The sequence below is a fragment of the Panulirus ornatus genome, chromosome 6, assembly GCF_036320965.1.
Source record: "Panulirus ornatus isolate Po-2019 chromosome 6, ASM3632096v1, whole genome shotgun sequence".
NCBI lineage: Eukaryota > Metazoa > Arthropoda > Malacostraca > Decapoda > Palinuridae > Panulirus > Panulirus ornatus.
In genome coordinates this window covers 17391724-17409176 of record NC_092229.1, presented here as the reverse complement: position 1 = coordinate 17409176, position 17453 = coordinate 17391724, and the positions used below count along the sequence as shown (strand labels likewise).

At 39.0% G+C, this 17453-nt stretch overlaps 1 protein-coding gene across 1 annotated transcript in view; it reads left to right on the top strand.

Moving 5' to 3' along the window:
• Window positions 1–13922, top strand: part of LOC139749105 (NADPH azoreductase-like) — a 28306-nt gene extending 14384 nt beyond the window's left edge. The window contains exons 2-4 of the mRNA XM_071662668.1: window positions 4886–5125; window positions 7450–7544; window positions 12983–13922. Of these exons, the coding sequence (XP_071518769.1) occupies window positions 4886–5125; window positions 7450–7544; window positions 12983–13120 (473 nt within the window). The 3' untranslated portion in view covers window positions 13121–13922. The remainder of the gene's footprint in view (window positions 1–4885; window positions 5126–7449; window positions 7545–12982) is intronic.
• Window positions 13923–17453: the final 3531 nt, after the last annotated feature.

The following is a 17453-nucleotide window of genomic DNA, read 5'->3' as shown; positions in this document are numbered from 1 at the left end:
ATTAAGAACTCTAGCTGTCTCAAGTGTCGTCTTCCACCCTTATTTGCTAATAAATTAATATATATATATATATATATATATATATATATATATATATATATATATATATATATATATATATATATGGTCAAGTATATTCCTATGAGTCCACGGGGAAAATGAAACACGATAAGTTCCCAAGTGCCCTTTCGTGTATTAATCACATCATCAGGGGAGATACAAGAAAGAAATATAAGTCAGCTGATATACAACGAAGAGACGCCATTTGGTAAACACATGATTGTCCAAGACAGACGACAGGCGTATCATAAGCTGATTATGTGGACAAAGGAAATTGTTTATAAATTGTATCAACAATAAAGTTATCCAATTTGTATATTTAATAATAGAAGACTCAATATTTCTCGTGGTACTGGAGTTAGTTAATAGATGGTATTACTTCAGTCAATACAATGATCGTAGTATTTAACGTGAATAAACAAGGCATTTGATTCTTGTCTCGTTTCTAATATTATATCTATGTTGCTCAAGTCTAACAGAAATATCCTTACCAGTTTGCCCATCATAAAATTTATCACAATTTCTACATGGCACTTTATAGATGTATCCAAGGGAATTTTCTGGTGAGTTCCTGATTAAGATATACTTTATAGTATTATTGTTGCTGAAAGCAACATTTACATTAAAGGATTTAAAGGCCTGTCTACACGAGCGGGCTTGATCGGCGGGTTTGCCCGTTAACGGGCAAATTCTGGCGGGCCTGCCCGTGAATGTTGTCCACACGACCGAAGTGATGAACAGCCGGGCCTGCCCGACGATGTTGCCAGTAGCGGGTGGAGTGCGGTACGAGAATCATGGTGCCTAGCATTGTCAAGAAAAAGATTTTGTGATCTATGATAACAGCTTTGTCTCAAGAAGAAAAGGATATGGTGTAAAGATACATGAGTTATCCTGGGCTGCCATCGTTAAATGTTCACTGTGCTACTATGCCGTGGGATGTGGGATGAAGGCCCGCTGTGGGTTCACGATTTTATCTTGCGTCTGGCAGGGTAGAAACTCCAGCTACAGGGCACCATCTCAGTGATTTCGCTCGGCGGGCTTTCGGGCAATTTGATCGTTTGCCCGTCAAATATGCCCGTTAACGGGCAAGCCCGCCGATCAGGCCCGCTCGTGTAGACAGGCCTTAAGCAACATGGGAAGTAAAGTAAAATTATTATAAACAGGGAGAACTAAAAGTCTTGGTCTCAATGGGAGGTTTGGGCTTAACTCTATGAAATGATTTCTTTGCTAACTTAAAGGATTTATCAATGAAAGATCTAGGATACTTTAACTTAGATCCAATAGAATATATTTTCTCAAACTCATCATCAATAAACTCTGGACTGCAAATACGTAATGCCTTAAGGAACATAGACTGAAATGACGATAATTTAGCTCTTCTTGCACAATAACGTGTTTCCCAAATGGCGTCCTAGCTACGTCTCTTCGTTGTATATCAGCTGACTTATATTTCTTTCTTCTATCTGTCCTGATGTGATTATTACACGAAAGTGCACTTGGCAACTTATAGTGTTTCACTTTCTCCGTTGACTCATAGGAATATATATATATATATATATATATATATATATATATATATATATATATATATATATATATATATATATATTTATACTTTGTCGCTGTCTCCCGCGTTTGCGAGGTAGCGCAAGGAAACAGACGAAAGAAATGGCCCAACCCCCCCCATACACATGTATATACATACGTCCACACACGCAAATATACATACCTACACAGCTTTCCATGGCTTACCCCAGACGCTTCACATGCCTTGATTCAATCCACTGACAGCACGTCAACCCCGGTATACCACATCGCTCCAATTCACTCTATTCCTTGCCCTCCTTTCACCCTCCTGCATGTTCAGGCCCCGATCACACAAAATCTTTTTCACTCCATCTTTCCACCTCCAATTTGGTCTCCCTCTTCTCGTTCCCTCCACCTCCGACACATATATCCTCTTGGTCAATCTTTCCTCACTCATTCTCTCCATGTGCCCAAACCACTTCAAAACACCCTCTTCTGCTCTCTCAACCACGCTCTTTTTATTTCCACACATCTCTCTTACCCTTACGTTACTCACTCGATCAAACCACCTCACACCACACATTGTCCTCAAACATCTCATTTCCAGCACATCCATCCTCCTGCGCACAACTCTATCCATAGCCCACGCCTCGCAACCATACAACATTGTTGGAACCACTATTCCTTCAAACATACCCATTTTTGCTTTCCGAGATAATGTTCTCGACTTCCACACATTCTTCAAGGCCCCCAGAATTTTCGCCCCCTCCCCCACCCTATGATCCACTTCCGCTTCCATGGTTCCATCCGCTGCCAGATCCACTCCCAGATATCTAAAACACTTCACTTCCTCCAGTTTTTCTCCATTCAAACTCACCTCCCAATTGACTTGACCCTCAACCCTACTGTACCTAATAACCTTGCTCTTATTCACATTTACTCTTAACTTTCTTCTTCCACACACTTTACCAAACTCGGTCACCAGCTTCTGCAGTTTCTCACATGAATCAGCCACCAGCGCTGTATCATCAGCGAACAACAACTGACTCACTTCCCAAGCTCTCTCATCCCCAACAGACTTCATACTTGCCCCTCTTTCCAAAACTCTTGCATTTACCTCCCTAACAACCCCATCCATAAACAAATTAAACAACCATGGAGACATCACACACCCCTGCCGCAAACCTACATTCACTGAGAATAAAATCACTTTCCTATCTTCCTACACGTACACATGCCTTACATCCTCGATAAAAACTTTTCACTGCTTCTAACAACTTTCCACCCACACCATATATTCTTAATACCTTCCACAGAGCATCTCTATCAACTCTATCATATGCCTTCTCCAGATCCATAAATGCTACATACAAATCCATTTGCTTTTCTAAGTATTTCTCACATACATTCTTCAAAGCAAACACCTGATCCACACATCCTCTACCACTTCTGAAACCACACTGCTCTTCCCCAGTCTGATGCTCTGTACATGCCTTCACCCTCTCAATCAATACCCTCCCATATAATTTACCAGGAATACTCAACAAACTTATACCTCTGTAATTTGAGCACTCACTCTTATCCCCTTTGCCTTTGTACAATGGCACTATGCACGCATTCCGCCAATCCTCAGGCACCTCACCATGAGTCATACATACATTAAATAACCTTACCAACCAGTCAACAATACAGTCACCCCCTTTTTTAATAAATTCCACTGCAATACCATCCAAACCTGCTGCCTTGCCGGCTTTCATCTTCCGCAAAGCTTTCACTACCTCTTCTCTGTTTACCAAATAATTTTCCCTAACCCTCTCACTTTGCACACCACCGCGACCAAAACACCCTATACCTGCCACTCTATCATCAAACACATTCAACAAACCTTCAAAATACTCACTCCATCTCCTTCTCACATCACCACTACTTGTTATCACCTCCCCATTAGCCACCTTCACTGAAGTTCCCATTTGCTCCCTTGTCTTCCGCACTTTATTTACCTCCTTTTATGAAGGATAATGAACATCCTAATCCATTTTTCCTTATCTATATACTTGAAAGCTGTTTTGATATGTGCTAAAAGACAGTTTGTCTTCTTTACAATTCTCCTATTGTGTGACTTTGGCAAAAGGTTAGGATGATCTTGACTTCCAAGTCCTTCTCACACAGAATCCTAAAACTTATTTCCTGCTAGGTAATAAACATGTTGAGGCTTATTTTCACTTTGCCCCATCCTCATTTTTTATGATTAGGCTGAATATTGTCAGCCATTTGTTATATCAACTTTGGAGTCTGTTGAGGTCCCCTTATAAGCGGATGCAATCTTCCTCACTTATTTCCCACGACTTTTGCATCAAGCACAAGCATATTGAGGAAGGAGTTCATACCTTCAGGCAAGTCATTCACATTGATCAAGAAGTGTAATGGTCCCAAAAGAGAACACTGGTGACCACCATTCATTTGAAAAAGAATCTTCTGATATGTGTCTTTTGTTCCCTTTACCAAGATAATCTATCCATTGGAGGAGTCTCTCCCTTACTCCTGCCTGGTACTCCAGCTTCTTAATCAGCCTCCCATGCAGTACTGTCATATGCTTTCTTGCAGTCTAGATATAAACTAGCTACCTAGCCTTCCCTTTTGCTTACAAAAGAGCTCTTTCTCATAAGAATCTAAGATGTTCATTACACATAACCTCCTTTCCCCAAAACTGCATTGCTGGTCTGTATTTCAGCACCTCTTCATGGTCTTCTTTCTTATGAATATGATGTTTGCCCTTTTCCTCTCTTGACTCTTTCTCGTTCTCCAGTGACATCTTGAACAGTATTTCAAGAGGTCTGTCTTTTGTACCTGCACACATCTTGAGCACATATGGTGAAATTTCACCAGGCCCATGAGCCTTGTATGGGTCAAGACCTTTTAGTATTTTGTTAGTGCCTTTTCTAGAAATTTCAATGATTCCTAAAGCCTCCTTCCCATCCCACCTCATCAGTGATGGGGCCATAGTGTCTTCCACTGTGAAAACACCTTTGAACTTGTTACTTATTTCAATCATCCTCAAATATTTTTCCCTCAATCCCTAATCTTGTTAGCTGTTCCTTAACTGACAATTTACTTTTGATGGATTTATGGAAAAGTTTTGGATTTTCACCTGCCTTATCCACAATATTTTTTCCAACTTTCTCTTTTCATCCTTTCTTAGGTGTTCTTGTTACATATCAGTTGTATCAAAAGTATAATGAATCATGTTCTATATGGAGATTTCATAATGTGAATTTCTTAAGAGTGTTCTTTCTTACAGATCCTCTGACACTTGGCTCTGATGGTCACGTCTACCAGCCTCTTCAGTTTCGTAGGGATCTGAATGAAGCCCCAGAATGGATGCTGGAGACTAATTCCAAGATTAAGAATGCCAATGCCCTAATCATTGTCACCCCAGAATATAACTGTGCTCTCCCGCCTGCACTCACCAGTATGATGGACCAGTTTCCTCCAGCCTCCTACAAACACAGACCTTGTGCAATTGTCTGCTACTCCATGGGTGAGTTTTTATCATTTTAAACTTTATCCTAAAATATGATGAGTATCAGCATTGTAATTAATACAGGCACAACATAAATAGCCAAGGCATCAGAATTCTAGACTTTAGAAATTTCTGAAATTGTCACTACCTTTTCTTCTAAGAGGAAAAAGAGCAGGAGTGGTTTATGCATGCACTGCCCACAGCACTTCCTGTTTCTGTCCTCTGTCAAAACTCTCTATGACTTGTCATCCAAGGTATTTCTTTCATCATTCTATATTTATTTAACCCTCATTATGGCATCATATAAGAGACCAAGAGGAGCAGTGCATGAAAAATTCAAGTATACTGCACTTGCATCCAAGAAAAATGGCTCAAAAGAAGTGACTGTCATACTGGTGTACATTTGAGAAAAATAGGTCAAAAGAAGTGACTGTCATATTGGTTTGTAACTTTGAACAAACTTGCTCAGTGCACAGCAAGTTAGATTCTCTCAATATATTTGTTAAACACTCAGAAATCTGGAAAATAAAACAGTAGGCAATGCCCAGGTCCTTAGCATTCCAGATTTTTTTTTTTTTTTGTAGCTATGTAAGGATTCCATACAGATATCTACCTGAATTTTCAAATTTTACAAAATAAAGATGACTGCTTTTGATAAAGGAGAGCAGTCTGAGTTGCAATCCTCATCCTTCTGTGACTCCCTTTTTTTTTTAATGAAGCCAGTTACAAGTCTCCTAGAGCTCTTAGAAATGTCATTGTGAAGAAAACTGATTTTCTTAAGTGTAAGGAGGCAGTGTGTCTGGATTCTGTTACTTCTAATTTTAATGGAATAATTTTAGGGGGCTCTGACATATTGTCCATACCATACTACTCTGAAAAGGAAGTATTTTTGCATTTATGTCTGACTCTATTGGAGACTGGGTGCCTTTTCAAGGCAACCCTTTAAAGGGCAGTAAGCTAGATCTTCAGGCAGCTTTTCCCTCTAATAGCTCCTTGCCATTTTGGGGGTCAACTTAAGAACTTTCAAGATTTTTGAAGTCCAACAAGGGGTTGTATCTTATCTTGAAAAGGGGACTGGGGTGGAAATCTCAGCCACCCAAGTAAAATTTCAAGGCATCCCTCTTAAGGGCATTTAGCTAGGGTCTTCAGGCAGCTTCTCCTTCTAATAGCTCCTTGAAGTCCAACAAGTGGGTGTATCTTATGCTAAAAGAGGACTGGGGTGGAGTTGGAAATCTCAGTCAATCGAGTAAAATTTTAGGATAGCCCCTGATTCTCGTATTACAGAAATACACCGTAATGATGATAAGCAAGGAGGTCTTAGACTTTGGCCTGTATAAGAACCAGTTTTTATCATCTTTTTCTGGTCTATGGATGGGAGTTGCAGGAAAAGGATAATTTTGGATCTGTCTTTTCTAAAAACTCACATACACAAACACAGGGTCAAAATTACTACTTTACATTGTACACCAGACCTTACAGTTAAACAACTAGACAGTCTACCTAGACTTAAATGATGCTTACTGGCATATTCCAATACTCTACACCCCAGACTGAGGAAGTTTTAGATATTCAAAATTGGTACATAACCCTGGCAGTTCGTGGTGATGCCATTTGATTTATTCAAAACCCTACATTTTATTACCAGAGTAATTCTCTGTTGCCAAACCTAACATTTGCTGAAGTGAAAGTTCTGGCTTAGCCAGTGACTTTTTTGAGGATTGCTTCAAAGGTGAAATTTGCTAGACAAGGGCTCTGCATAGAAGGGCAGGGACCCATTAGTGATCTTGCTCTGCCTTGCCTCCATGGTATCTTATGGTAACTAAGCTATGCAGATATTTTTACTTGTTGGTTAGAATTGCAAGTGACTGATATTCATATGCTTCTGTAGTTAGTAAAGGAACCATTGTTTCCATCAAATATGGGTATGAAAGTTCATAGTGTAAGGTGTACATGGTTAGGACAGCTGATCATCTACATGCTGTATGGGATTAAGAATTAAAAAGTTATTATTCTTTAATTTAATAACAAGTTTTGGCTTTCACTGTGGTTTTAAAAAACAGAAATTAAATCCTCTGAACCTCAGGCATAAAAAAGTTTAGGAAGTCCTTCCTTAGACACAATATTTGATTGCAAGTTTTGCCATAAGCTCAACTACAAAGTAGCCATAGGGAAGAAAAAAATATAAATGGCAGAAATACAAATAGACAATTAAGTATGATCACAGAATTGCAATCTTTACGGTCTGTTAAGGGATCTTGAAGGGATCTTGATGTCTGATAGATCACTAAGATATCAGTACTGCTTAAAGACTTTTACACAATTTATTTCTTCTTGGTTTTCAGGTCCTTTTGGTGGAATTCGAGCAGCTTCCTTTGCCCGCCCCTTCCTCAGTGAGCTTGGTCTGGTTTCAGTCCCCAAAGTATGCGTCGTACCAGAGGCAGGTGTCACTTATCACTGTTCAATCATATTGTATTTTATTTCTTTACAGAGTATAACACAAATGCTTCAATATACTTCATTATAATCTTTGGATCCATAGTTATGCTATATATCTGAATGAACATACTGATACAGTACTAGGCCTTTCCCAACCAAACCACTCCATAATTAGCAACCAATCCCTAATCATAAAAAAAAAGCTTAATGCTGTTTCACACTAAAGCAACCTATTCATGGATCCCTTGCCCCAACAAAAACAACGACAAAAAATATACACAGTGGAATGAACTGACACTAAATTATTGCCCCACCAGACATACACTGATCTGAAGCCACACTCCCTAGACATCTATGAATTGTACTATATATAAGTTGTACTATCTCATATATGCTTTTGACAAATACCCATCCTACAACACTACATATTCATCCCTACAACATTACCAATACCATTTCTGCATATATATATATATATATATATATATATATATATATATATATATATATATATATATATATATATGGAGAGAATGAGTGAGGAAAGATTGACCAAGAGGATATATGTGTCGGAGGTGGAGGGAACAAGGAGAAGTGGGAGACCAAATTGGAGGTGGAAAGATGGAGTGAAAAAGATTTTGTGTGATCGGGGCCTGAACATGCAGGAGGGTGAAAGGTGGGCAAGGAATAGAGTGAATTGGAGCGATGTGGTATACCGGGGTTGACGTGCTGTCAGTGGATTGAATCAAGGCATGTGAAGTGTCTGGGGTAAACCATGGAAAGCTGTGTAGGTATGTATATTTGCGTGTGTGGACGTATGTATATACATGTGTATGGGGGTGGGTTGGGCCATTTCTTTCGTCTGTTTCCTTGTGCTACCTCGCAAACGCGGGAGACAGCGAGAAAGCAAAAAAAAAAAAAAAAAAAAAAAAAATATATATATATATATATATATATATATATATATATATATATATATATATATATATATATATATTGTATTCATATATATATTTATTTTGCTTTGTCGCTGTCTCCCGCGTTAGCAAGGTAGCGCAAGGAAACAGACGAAAGAATGGCCCAACCCACCCACATACACATGTATATACATACACGTCCACACACGCAAATACACATACCTATACATCTCAACATATATATACACACACAGTCATATACATATATACACATGCACATAATTCATACTGTCTGCCTTTATTCATTCCCATCGCCACCCCGCCACACATGAAATAATCACCCCCTCCCCCCAAATGTTAGTGTGGTAGTGCTAAGAAAAGACAACAAAGGCCACTTTTGTTCACATTCAGTCTCTAGCTGTCATGTAATAATGCACCGAAACCACAGCTCCCTTTCCACATCCAGGCCCCACAGAACTTTCCATGGTTTACCCCAGATGCTTCACATGCCCTAGTTCAATCCATTAACAGCACGTCAACCACAGTATACCACATCGTTCTAATTCACTCTATTCCTTGCACGCCTTTCACCCTCCTGCATGTTCAGGCCCGATCACTCAAAATCTTATTCACTCCATCTTTCCACCTCCAATTTGGTCTCCCACTTCTCCTTGTCCCCTCCACCTCTAACACATATATCCTCTTTGTCAATCTTTCCTCACTCATTCTCTCAATGTGACCAAACCATTTCAAAACACCCTCTTCTGCTCTCTCAACCACACTCTTTTTATTACCACACATCTCTCTTACCCTATTATTACTTACTCGATCAAACCACCTCACACCACATATTGTCCTCAAACATATCATTTCCAGCACATCCACCCTTCTCCACACAACTCTATCCATAGCCCATGCCTCGCAACCATATAACAATGTTGGAACCACTTTTAATTCAAACATACCCATTTTTGCTTTCTGAAATAATGTTCTCGACTTCCACACATTCTTCAATGCTCCCAGAACTTTCTCTCCCTCCCCCACCCTATGATTCACTTCCGCTTCCATGGTTCCATCTGCTGCCAAATCCACTCCCAGACATCTAAAGCACTTCACTTCCTCCAGTTTTTCTCCATTCAAACTTACCTCCCAATTGTCTTGTCCCTCAACCCTATTGTACCTAATAACCTTGCTTTTATTCACATTAACTCTCAGCTTTCTTCTTTCACACACTTTACCAAACTCAGTCACCAGCTTCTGCAGTTTCTCACACGATTCAGCCACCAGCGCTGTATCATCAGCGAACAATAACTGACTCACTTCTCAAGCTCTCTCATCCACAACAGACTGCATACTTGCCCCTCTTTCCAAAACTCTTGCATTCACCTCCCTAACAACCCCATTCATAAACAAATTAAACAACCATGGAAGCGGAAGTGAATCATAGGGTGGGGAGGGAGCGAAAGTTCTGGGAGCGTTGAAGAATGTGTGGAAGTCGAGAACGTGATCTTGGAAAGCAAAAATGGGTATATTTGAAGGAATAGTGGTTCCGACAATGACATGTGGTTGCGAGGCGTGGTGCTATAGATAAGAGTTGTGCGGAGGAGGGTGGCTGTGCTGGAAATGAGATGTCTGAGGACAATATTTGGTGTGAGGTGGTTTGATCACGTAAGTAATGAAAGGGTAAGAGAGATGTGTGGTAATAAAAAGAGTGTGTTTGAGAGAACAGAAGAGGGTGTTTTGTAATGGTTTGGTCACATGGAGAATATGAGTTAGGAAAGATTGACAAAAAAGGATATATGTGTCAGAGGTAGAGGGAACGAGGAGAAGTGAGAGACCAAATTGGAGGTGGAAAGATAGAGTGAAAAAGATTTTGAGTTATCGGGGCCTAAACATGCAGGAGGGTGAAAGGCATGCAAGGAATAGAGTGAATTGGAACAATGTGGTATACCAGGATCGACGTGCTGTCAATGGATGTGAAGCGTCTGGGGTAAACCATGGAAAGTTCTGTGGGGCCTGGATGTGGAAAGGGAGCTGTGGTTTCGGTGCATTATCCATGACAGCTAGAGACTGAGTGTGAACAAATGTGTCCTTTGTTGTCTTTTCCTAGTGCTACCTCGCGCACATGCAGGGGGAGGGGGTTGTTATTTCATGAGTGGCGGGGTGGTGAAGGGAATGAATGAGGGCAGACAGTATGAATTATGTACATATGTATATATGTATATGTCTCTGTTTATATATATATATGTATACGTTGAGATGTATAGGTATATATATGTGCTATGTGTGGACGTGTATGTATATACATGTGTATGTGAGTGGGTTGGGCCATTCTTTCGTCTGTTTCCTTGTGAAAGAGGGCAAAAGTGTTTGTAAGAGAAGGTATTGGCAAAGTTCTGGTCCGAAAATGTTTGGTAGGAGGTGAATACTGTGAAAAGAACATAAAAGCTAATGGGAGCAGATGGGGAAGCAGTAACAGGCAAAGAAGAGATTAAGAAATGGAGTGACCATTTTGAAGGATTTGAATGTTCGATGTTAGGCCGGCATATGTAGGGTGCTTAGGATGTTGAGATATGCAAAGCAAGAGAGTCATGTCTGGTGGTTTAGTGAAAAAGGAGGGGATGAATGCCTTTTTTAAGATGAAGTGCAGCATAGCTGCCAGACTAGATGAGAATGCAGTTAAATTTTTCAATAAAGGTTGAAAGTTTTTAAATGGAAGTTACAAATTATTGATGTATGTGTGGCTCATGGTGAGGTGCCTAAGGATTGGGAGAATGCCTGAATAATGCCATTGTATAGAGGCAAGAGGGGAAAAAGGTAAATGTTCAGCTTACAGAAGTATATGTTTAAGAGTACCTGGTAACTTGTATGGGAGACTGGTGATTAAGAGGATGGTGGCATGCAGAGAATAATAAACTAGGGAAGAACAATGTAGCTTCAGGTGTAGTAGAGAATGTATGGATCAGGCGTTTTCTTTAAAGAATTTGTTTGAGAAATGTGTAGAGAAATTGAAGAATTTGTATGTGGCTTTTATAAATCAGTAGAAAGCATATAATGGAGTTGACAGAGATCTTTGTGGAAGGTGTTATGAATATTAGATATGGGAGGAAAGCTACTGGAAATAGTGGGGAATTCTTATGAAAAGAGTAAGGTATGTGTGTTAGTGGGAAGTGAGAAGGGTGGTGAGTGTTTCCAGGCAAAGGTTATGATTGTGGGAGACACATGTGATGTTGCCAAGGATGTTCAACCTGATTAATGGATAGAGGTGAATTCAAGTCTTGGAGAGAGGAGCAGGTGTGCAGTCTTTTGGGGGTGGGGCTGCTGGGAGTATTGATTCTTGCTTGCAGACACAAGGGAGAAACTACAACCACTGCTGTCTGAGTTTGGAAGTGTGCGAAAGAAGAAAGTTGAGCAGTAATATGATTAAAAGTAAGGTTATTATTAAGTTTAGTGGTGGAGAGTGATGTTAATTGTAGTGTGAATTTGAAAGGAAAGAAACTGGAGAAAGTGGGGTTTTAAATATTTGAGAATGGATATAACAGCAGATGGAACCATAGGAGCTAAAGTACACCATAGGGTAGGTCAAAGAGCTAAGGGTGCATTGAGGAATGTGTGGAGGAAGAGGTCACTGCCTCTAGGGCAAAGAATGGTATGTTTGATGGTACAGTAGTCCTGATGGTGTTGTATGAATGCAAGGAATGAGTTTTAGTTGAAAAGGTACAGAAGAGAGGTAGATGTTGAAAATGAAAAGTTTAAGGACAATTTGTGGTGTGAGGAGATTTGATTAAGAAACTATTGGATAAGAGAGATGTGATAGTAAGAGCAGGATAAGAGAGCTTAAGAGGGTATAGTTACTTATTCATAAGTACCTGTTTGTTCTGTACTGGGAGGGAGTTTACACTCTTTAATACTCTACTTTCATACAAACTCTTGACTTTATGTATGCTGTCTGCATTAACCATGTCCTCAGTCAATCTACTCCAATCATCCATCACTTATGCTATAAAAGTATTTCTTTACATCCTTTTTTGCAAATTTCTTAATTCATCTTATGTCCTGTTTCCTCTATTCCTACATCTCTCAAGCTACTGTCTATTGTCCAATTGGTTGATCTCTTGTAAAAACTTAAAGGGTGTAATTAGATTATCCCTTACTCTTCTGCCATCCATGCTAGGTAAATTTAATGCCTTTAACCAGTCACTGTTGCTTAGCTCTCTTAATGCTGGTTCCATCTTTGTTGCCTTCCTTTTAACTTTCTCTTTGTCAGGGTCCCTTTTATCACTGTAGCTACTTCCTAAATCTTTTACCCTAACTGTTTAGTATTTGAACCCCACATCCACCATTTCAGAAATCATCCTTAGTTGCTTGCACTGTACTAGCTATTCTACTCTGTAACCAGTTCAGAATGTCATATCCTAGGACCCATCATCACTATTATAACATATTAATTAGATTCATTTGATTTTTTGTCAAACCAAAAGGAAGATTATTACCTCTTCATAAATGATATATGTCTCCACAGGTACAAGGGAAGTTTAACGATGAAGGACAGTGCTTAGATGACAGAGTGAAGGCCAACATGGAAAAACTCGTAGACGAGATCCAGTGGTATGGGTCTGCTATCTCAAATAAAATTAAGGCCGATGGTGTCCCTTCATAGAGCTACTTTGCTTGAAATTAGCATGGACCTGGCAAAACTCGCAAAACAATTTTCCATTGTTGAATTACTGTATCACCAGTGTGACCATATTATATATCAATAAATGCTCTATCACATGCATGCTTTTATATAAGAATAAGAATATTTTGAGAAACATTCAGTATTGAGCATAAAAGTAAACTGTTAAAGAAAGCAGATATGTATTTAAGAATAAGAATATTTTGAGGAACATCTTTGTATTTTTTGGTATTCTGACTTAAATGTAATCTAAGCATTTTGATTTGCTGATGTCCATGCACTTTTCCAGTAAACATTAAAAACTTTAAACTAATGTGAAAGAAATTTTTGAGTTTTGGTTATGCTGTTCCACCTTGCTCATTAATTGTTAAATCTTACGATTTGATTACCTTGTTCCAGTTGAATACCTGATGACAAAAAAAGATAACTTTTTGCTTATGTTTCTGTTTCTATAAAAGTTTCTTGATCAAATAAAGTAATTCATTAAAACAAAGACAACAGTAATATTTCTGTTTACTATTTACACATTTAGTTAAAACTTGCATTAAGGGCTTAGTTGGTTTTACTGTGCAATGCTTTATATATGAGTTACAGCATATATTTGCCTGTATTAGTGCTATGTGTGGTATGACTGACAAAAGTACAGTTTAGATTTTATCAGTACAACAACGTATTCCCCATATTGCCGAGTTTAGTGTATGAGGAAAAATTCACTGCATGTTGTCACAGTAAAAGGCTTCAGCTGTAAGCTATCGGAAATAAAAGAAATAAAATGGTAATTTCCCTTGTGAATTTCTTGCTAAACCTTCTGAAAACAGCAGTTTGCCTAATTGGCCTCATCTATTTATTTACAAATTGCCATCTACCATTATCCAGGAGATTAACCCCAAAGGAATCTAATCCATGTACCTTCATCTAAATAGAGTTATATGCTAATAACCCTTTCATGAATGGTACTCTGTTAACATTCTACTTCACCTTTGGTATCCTACTATCCATTTTTCCTTTTATCTAATTCATCTGCACTCTTTTGTATGCTTACCTAGGAGGTAGGATATCTGGAAATGAGGATAAGTGATTCAACCTGTATAAGCTATAATAACAAAAATGTTTCGGATTTAAGTAAAAGAGGGTGGGAAGAAGGGAATAAACAAGATAAAGTGTAGAATGGATTGGAATGGAGTTGCATGATAAGTACTGGGAGTACAGGTAATGGTAGAGCTTGGGCTAAGGGGGATGTGTTTGTGAGGATGTTACAAAGTATGTATGTATAAATTCTGATATTGTTTGGATGGCACAAATTATCCATTCATTCAGTATGTTGAGGGAGTTCTGTACTATTGTGGCACCATCTCTTAACCTTAATCTATCATACAATTTTTTTTTAACTTTTGTGTACTGTTACTAACACAATTTCATTCAGATGATCCACTACTTTTATACTTGTAAAAGTTTTTTTTTTTTTTTTTATACTTTGTCGCTGTCTCCCGCATTTGCGAGGTAGCGCAAGGAAACAGACGAAAGAAATGGCCCAACCCCCCCCCCCCCCATACACATGTACATACACACGTCCACACACGCAAATATACATACCTACACAGCTTTCCATGGTTTACCCCAGACGCTTCACATGCCTTGATTCAATCCACTGACAGCACGTCAACCCCGGTATACCACATCGCTCCAATTCACTCTATTCCTTGCCCTCCTTTCACCCTCCTGCATGTTCAGGCCCTGATCACACAAAATCTTTTTCACTCCATCTTTCCACCTCCAATTTGGTCTCCCTCTTCTCCTCGTTCCCTCCACCTCCGACACATATATCCTCTTGGTCAATCTTTCCTCACTCATTCTCTCCATGTGCCCAAACCATTTCAAAACACCCTCTTCTGCTCTCTCAACCACGCTCTTTTTATTTCCACACATCTCTCTTACCCTTACGTTACTTACTCGATCAAACCACCTCACACCACACATTGTCCTCAAACATCTCATTTCCAGCACATCCATCCTCCTGCGCACAACTCTATCCATAGCCCACGCCTCGCAACCATACAACATTGTTGGAACCACTATTCCTTCAAACATACCCATTTTTGCTTTCCGAGATAATGTTCTCGACTTCCACACATTTTTCAAGGCTCCCAAAATTTTCGCCCCCTCCCCCACCCTATGATCCACTTCCGCTTCCATGGTTCCATCCGCTGACAGATCCACTCCCAGATATCTAAAACACTTCACTTCCTCCAGTTTTTCTCCATTCAAACTCACCTCCCAATTGACTTGACCCTCAACCCTACTGTACCTAATAACCTTGCTCTTATTCACATTTACTCTTAACTTTCTTCTTCTTTACAAATTAACATGTCTTGCCTAATTTCTTAAGATCTCTGGTTGTTCTGTCTTTGTATGTTTTGAAGAACAGTTCAATGTCATCATGTCTGTGTGTGCATATGCTCCTGCAAGTGGAAAAGCAAAAATATACAAAGCAAAGAAAAAATTCTGAGAGAATTTAAATGTGTATAAAGAAATCTGAGACAGAAAAGAAAATATATACCCATGGAATTTCAAAATAATGGATAATACCAGAGGATGGAGAAGTATTGCAAATTAATGTGAAAAATCTATTTTCAGGTACACTTAAGTTCTGGGAAAGTAATGTTCTTGAAAAATACCTATTTCATTCATAAACAAGGTGGAGGAAGGAACAAGCAAAAGGCATTGATGGATTATTCAATATCAAATTAAAGAATCTAAGGAAATATTGGATGTGAAGGGAACAAGGATGTTATTAAATTTGTATTGGTAATCGGTAATAGCAAAGGTCAGAATTATGGTGAGGTGGATACATAAATCTAAGGAAATAAAAAGATAAGATCGAAGCGGAGAGACTGAATGAAAAGGAAATTAGGCTGGAGTACCAGGAAAATGTAGAGTAGAGTTAGTGAGATGATGATAATAAGGGTTGTTCTTCACAAAATGAAAAGGTGAAGAAGGTGGTACAAAGCAAGAGTGAGGAATACATGAAGTCCCAACAGAGGAATGTACTCAGGTTATTTAGGGATGGGATGAACTGAGGGTATAAAGAGAGTAGTAAAAGAGTTAAAGAAACTTGGAAGGATATCCTAAAAAGAAGTAATATCCAAGGAAGAGATAAAAGCAGTGATATGCAGGTTGAAAATGGAAAAAGCCATAAGAGCGGATGAGCTAAGAGCTGCAAGACTGAATTACAAAGGTGATGTGACAACTAAATAGATGAAAAAAGTGTGTTCTCGGAATGATGGCTGGACTGAAGTGACTGCCTTTTCTTATGAAGGAAAGTGTGATACAAAGGAGTATAAAACTACAAAAGAATCAGCCTACTGAGCTTAATATGGAAGGTGTAAGAATTGTTAATGAGAAGATGAAAAGGTAACCATGTAACATAATGAGTATCAGGAGCTTTTAGGAAAGGTACATGTATTTCTAATCTTCTCTAAGACTGCAAAAAAGAAACATATGGGAAAACAATTTTAATGCTTTGAAAAGGACTATGATATGGTGTACTGGAATGCAATATGGGAGGTACTGATTATCTATTGTGCAAGACAAAAGTTGGTGGATGCAACAAAATCATTCTTGAAAAACAGGAAAAGGTTGAAGTGAAAGATAAGTTAAATGAAAGTTTTGAGATAAGTCATGAGTATGTGATGTCATCTGTGTGTGAACGAATGTGGCCTTTTTTGTCTGTTTTCCTGGTGCTACCTTGCTGAAGCAAGGGGTAGCGATGCCAGGAATGGATGAAGGCAAGCAAGCATGAATGTCTATGTATATGTGTATTCATGTGCGTATATGCTGATATGTAGATATTCGTGTATGACGCTACCTCACTGACACTGGAAACAGCAATCAAGTATAAAAACAGCATCGCTACCCCCAACTTCAGTGAGGTAATGCATGTTGTAAAAGGTGACTAAAGGGGGTGGGAATGGGGACTGGAAACCCTCCCCTTCATATATTTTAATTTGTAAAAGTGGAAACAGGGGGAGTACTCATCCTCCCTGAAGGCTCAGTTTGGTGTGTCTGAATGTGTGTGGATGTAATCAAGATGAGAAGAAAGGAGAGAAAGGTAGTATGTTTGAGGAAAGAAACCCAGATGTTCTGGCTCTGAGTGAAATGAAGCTCAAGAGTAAAGGGGAAGAATGGTTTGGAAATGTCTTATGAATAAAGTCGGGTTGGTGAATGGACAAAAGCTAAGGAAGGAGTAGCACTACTCCTGAAGCAGAAGTTATGGAAGTGTGTGATAGATTGTAGGGAAGTAAATTCTAGATTGATG